The sequence below is a fragment of the Echinops telfairi genome, unplaced genomic scaffold (assembly GCF_000313985.2).
Source record: "Echinops telfairi isolate 266 unplaced genomic scaffold, ASM31398v2 ScPeMD7_3;HRSCAF=10, whole genome shotgun sequence".
NCBI lineage: Eukaryota > Metazoa > Chordata > Mammalia > Afrosoricida > Tenrecidae > Echinops > Echinops telfairi.
The window spans coordinates 59,025,207-59,030,513 of NW_022103899.1; the positions used below are offsets into that span (position 1 = coordinate 59,025,207).

Genomic DNA, 5,307 nt, shown 5'->3' on the forward strand with positions numbered 1-5,307 from the left:
CTTATGGTAGCCGGGCACCATCAGCTTTCTTCACCACCTTTGCTTATGTTCACAATTTTCTTCAGCAATTGATTCAGGAAGGTGTGCATCCTGGAATGCCAATTTAAAAGAACAATGTGTTCTTGCAATGAGTAAGTGCTTGAATGGAGGCCCAATAGGACCTCATTTTCACAGAGAGAACCCCGTTCTCAAGTGGGATTGCATCCCCTGGGGTCAGGACCAGGATTTGACCCCTATTTTGGAAGGGGCACAATTCATTCAACAATACAAATCCTTCCCGGCACGCTTACCCAGCCTCCAGAGAAGCTGGGCCCACTCCTGGGACCCCGTGGCCCTGGCCACTGCCTGTGCCTCTCCTGCCCAGCCCTATGCCCTCTCCCATCCACTCCTTCCTGAGGCCTGCCTGCCTCAGGGGCCCTGGGGATGTGGGTTCACACACTTGGCACACCTTGCCCTGGGAGGAGTGTGTGTGGGTATGTGTGTGTCCATCCCTCCTCCCCCAGTGGGAGTCCATCTGCTCCATCCTGTCTACACGCTGCCTGGTAAGGCCCTGCCCCTGCATGGATCAGGTGCTAAAAGACGTTCTAATGACTGAGTCGGGCATCCCGTGTAACCAACCCTCCACTTGGCGTGGCGGTGTGGCCAGAGCAGATGGTGAACGGGCCAGCCACTCATCAAGGCCGGCGGGTGCAGGCCACCCAAAAGCACCTTGGAAGAGAGGCCTGGTCATCTGCTTTCAAAAGCACAACCTCCGGAAACCCTAAGGGGCCCAGGTCCCTTCAGACACGGGGTCACCGGGAGTCAGGACGGGCTCACGGGCAAATAAACAGGAGCACACATGCGTACGTACATCGGAAATGTGTGGGTCTGAGCATAACAGGAGAGCTTCACAACAGAAACATCGGGAGGGGACCAGACAGATGGGGAGCAAGACTCTGCTAAAAGCTTTGACATGGTTGCCTTACCGGCTTGGTAAAAATCTTCTAGGAGCGTTTGGCTTATGGATTATTATTATTTGTCCTTGTTTAGCCTCCTTGTGAATCAGGTGAAGGTTTGCAGAATGGCTGCTAGTTTGACAGTCAGTACTTCCCAGCTGTCGGCTTCCCTCTGTGGACCGTCCCTTGTCCCACTGCCTACCCATGCTTCCTGTCCGTGCCTCCTCCGTGCCTAACCCTCGGCACCTTGTCTTCCGGTGAATGTGGCCTTTTTCATCTTACACGGCGGTTGGCCTAACACAAGAGTTCAGTGCCAAACCTGACGAAGGACCCTGGGCTTGAGGGGGTCCCATCGGTCTCTCTAGCCAGCCACTCATCCTGGTCTCTTTGAAGATTCTGAATCCGGTTCCACATTTCCTCCCACTCTGCCCAGGACCCTTGAACTCTATCCTTTTCTGAGAAGCTGGGAGTGGTAGTGCCGGGCACCATCTAGTGCTGCTGGTCTCAGCGCCACAGAGACCGCTATTTGCAGGCTCCATGGGTCCACTGAACTCGTTGTTTCCACCTGCCTGTGGATTTTCTCCGCTCTTCTTTGCCTCTGGATGGGGAGAGACCAGTGTTGCACCTTGGGTGAAGGTCCTATTTGTTTAGAGCTCTGGTGGTGTAGTGGTTAATCATTGGGCTTCTAACCGCAAGGTCAGCAGTTCAAAACCACCAGCCGCTCCTCAGGAGAAAGATGGGGCTCTCTACTCCCATAAAGAGTGGCAGTCTCAGAAACCCACGAGGGCGGGTCTCCCGGGTCCTAGGGTCACTGTCATCTCGGCGTCGACTTGGTGGCACTGAGTTTGAGTCATCTCTGCCACCTGACATAAGTTTTGTTTTTGGTGTTGTTGTTACTGAGGACAGGATTAGCCTGCAGAGCTCAACACTCCAGAACCACTCCCAGAACGGCTTGACAAAAATAAATAGATAAATGGTTTCTTTAAAATCTTTATCTCAATTAAGAACATAATAAAAGAATGAAGGACAGAAGGGAGGTGGGAAGAAAAAGCTAAGGGATGGAGGGAGGGGGTGGTGACAGAGAAAGGGATGGAGAGGAAGAGCCAAGGAAGGAAGAGATGGATGGATGGATGGATGGGTGGGTTGATGGATGGATGGATGGGTAGAAGTGTGGGTGAGTGCATGGGTGCATGGGTGGATGGGTGGGTAGAAGGAAGGGTGGATGGGTGGTTGGATGGAAGAATGGGTGAATGGAAGGATGGGTGGGTGGATGGGTGCATGGATGGACGGGTGGGTAGAAGGATGAATGGATGGAAGAATGAGTGCATGGATAGATGAAAGGAAGGGTGGATGGGTGGGTGAATGAGTACATGGATGGACGGGTGGGTAGAAGGATGAATGGATGGAAGAATGAGTGCATGGATAGATGGAAAGAAGGGTGGATAGGTGGGTGGATGGAAGGATGGAAGGATGGGTGAGTGGATGGGTGCATGGATGAATGGTGGGTGGGAGGATGAGTGGATGGAAGAATGGGTGCATGATAGATGCAAAGAAGGGTGGAGAGGTGGGTGGATAGAAGGATGGGTGAGTGGATGGGTGCACGGATGGGTGGATAGAAGGATGGATGGATGGGTGGGTAAATGGGTGGATGGGTGCATAGATGGAAGGAATAAAGGAGGGGGAGGGAGAGAGGAAACAAGAACAGACAGACAGGACTGCACTGGACTGGCCCCGTCCTGCAGCATCTGCCCACTGGGCCCCTCCCAGGGCGGGCAGCCGGGCAGTGAGAGGCTGTGTGAGCCCACACAACCCTGGGAACAGGAGAGGCAGGTGCTCAGAGCCCAGACCAGAGTGGGGACCTGACACCTGTTGGTTGCATGAGTGAGTGGTTGAACTTGGCGTTTGTCTTCAGTCCTGCAGCTCGTCAAGTCTCAGAAGTTCCTTAAAAAGTTGGTGATCGTGGTGGAAACCGAGAAGGAGAAGACTCTTCGGAAGGAGTACGTCTTTGCCGACTCCAAGGTACGAGGCCTGAGCCTCCCTGGGTGCTGGGGCACCCCTGGCTTCTCCCAAACCCCCAGGCACGCTATGAGAAGCTGAGCTCAGAGGGGGAGGCAGCTGGGTGGGCTGTCACAGCCTGTCTGACAGAAGACTGAGGGGCTCTGGGCTGTCTGCAGCCGGCAGGGATGTGCCCGACACCCCCATCTCTCCCCACCCTGACCTGATGGGGCCCAAGGAGTTTGCACTGGACTACTAAGCTAAGGGTTGGCGGTCTGAAACCAGGCAGCAGCACTGGGGGATAAAAGTCTGCTGAAGGTGGTTGTCGTTGAGTGAACGAAACACCGCCCAGCCCTACGCCTTCCTCACAACGGATGCACAGCAGAATCCGTTCTAATGGCTGCGTACGTCGCTGCGGCTGCCGTGTCGGTCCATCTCACCGAGGGCCTTCCACCTTTTCGCTGCCCCTCCACTTTACCTAGCGCGCACGATGGCCTTTTCTAGGAACGGGTCTCTTCTGACAACCTCTCCAAAGGTATGTGAGATGACATCTTGCCATCCTGGCTTCTAAGGAGCGTCCTGGCTGCACTTCTCCCAAAGCAGATCTGTTTGTTCTGTTGGCGGTCCGCGGCTCTTCCGATCTTCCTCCCCAGCTCCACAATTCCAATGCCTCCATTCTGCGTCTTCTTCGGTCTTCCTTATTCAGTGTCTAACTTTCACATGCAGGTGAGGCAATTGGAACCCTGGCTTGGGTCAGGCGCCCCCTTCGTCCTCACAGGGACACCCCTGCTTTTCAACACTCTAAGGAGGTCTGTGCGACAGCTCTTACAATGTGTCCTTGATCTCTTGGTGACTGCGTCCATGAGCACCGATTGTGGATCCAAGCAAGAGGAAGTCCTTGACAACCCCAGTCCTTTCTCTGTCTCACCTGACGATGTTACCTGCTGGTCCAGTTGGGAGGATTGGGGTCTTGTTTACCATGAGTTGTAGCCCTCGCTGAAGGCTGACGTCCCTTATCTGCTTCAGCAATGAAGTGTTCTGGGATTCCCGTTTTCCCCAAGGCTGTCCGTACTTTGTTATGTTTCACACAGTCCAATGCCTTGGCATAGTCAATAAAACACAGTTAAGCATCTTTCTGGCCTTCTCTGCCGTCAGCCAAGATGCATCCATCTGACATCAGCAGTGACCATCCTTATCCCAAGTCCTCTTCTGAGTCCAGCCTGAACCTTTGGTGGCTACCTGTCAACGTATGGCTACACCCACTGTTGGGTGACTGTGCACAAAATCTTACTTGCGTGTGATATGAATGGTGTTGTTCTATAATTTGAGCATTCTGCTGGGCCACTTCTCTTTAGAATCGGTACAAATCAGGGTCTCTTGGAATCAGTTGGCCAGGGAGTTGTCCTCCAGATTTCCTGGCATAGATGATTGAGTCCTTCCAGGGTTTTGTCGGCTTGTTGAAACATTTCAGTGGGGTGTTCCATCCATTCCTAGAGCCTTGTTTTTGTCTAATGCTTTCAGCGAAGCCTGAGCTTCTTCCTTCGGCACCGTGGGTTCTTGCTCGTATGGTTCCTCCTCAACCGGGGGCGTGTCGATGAGTTCCTTTTGGTGCCGTGGCTGTATTCTTTCCATCTTCTCCTGACGCGTCCCCCATCGCCCCTTATTTTGCCATAGACTCCTTCCAGATTACAGACGGAGGCTCGGATGCTTCCTCGGGTTCTTTCACGTTGGGATACGCTGAGCGTGTTCTTCCTTTGGGTTTTCTGACTCCAGGTCATCGCACCGCTCATTGTAACATTTCGGTTTTGTCTTCTGGAGCTATGCTCAGAAGTTCTGTGTCAAGCACTGCTGTTTCCTCGGGTCCAACACTTGCCTGAGCTGTTTTACGACGAAGAGCGAGTGACGGAGGCTCTTCTGACCTTCACCTGGATCTTGACTCTTTCCTGTCTTCTTAATGACCTTTCGCCTTCGTGGTGAAGGGTGCTCCGGGCGCCCTCCCACAGCTCATCAAGTCCTCTGTCATCCGTGTGCCGTGCAGCAAGTCTGCCCTCGAGATGTTCTGGAAATCCAGCTGGGACAGACGCCAGGTTGTAGGTCGGCTCTGGTGGACTGGTCTCCATCTTCTTCCGCTTCAACTTGAACTTGCATAGCGAGTGATTCATGGTCTGCTCCCCAGGTGGCCCCTGGCCTCCTTTTAGCTGCTAAAATGGAGTTTCTCCGGTAGCACACCACACAAGCCCTACGTGGGGGGCAGTTCTGCCCACCACGTGAGGCCACTGTGCATCAGAATGGACTTGGTCTGGGTCAATGCTCCATGGTGGACTGCCAGGCCTTCTGCCCCCACCCCTAGATCTCATTCCCTCACCAAGAATCCAGC

General features: G+C 53.7%; 1 protein-coding gene across 1 annotated transcript in view; it reads left to right on the forward strand.

Moving 5' to 3' along the window:
- Positions 1–5,307, forward strand: part of INPP5D (inositol polyphosphate-5-phosphatase D) — a 109,060-nt gene that overhangs the window by 74,193 nt on the left and 29,560 nt on the right. The window contains exons 9-10 of the mRNA XM_045294330.1: positions 2,848–2,954; positions 4,934–5,024. Coding sequence (XP_045150265.1) covers positions 2,848–2,954; positions 4,934–5,024 — 198 coding nt within the window. The remainder of the gene's footprint in view (positions 1–2,847; positions 2,955–4,933; positions 5,025–5,307) is intronic.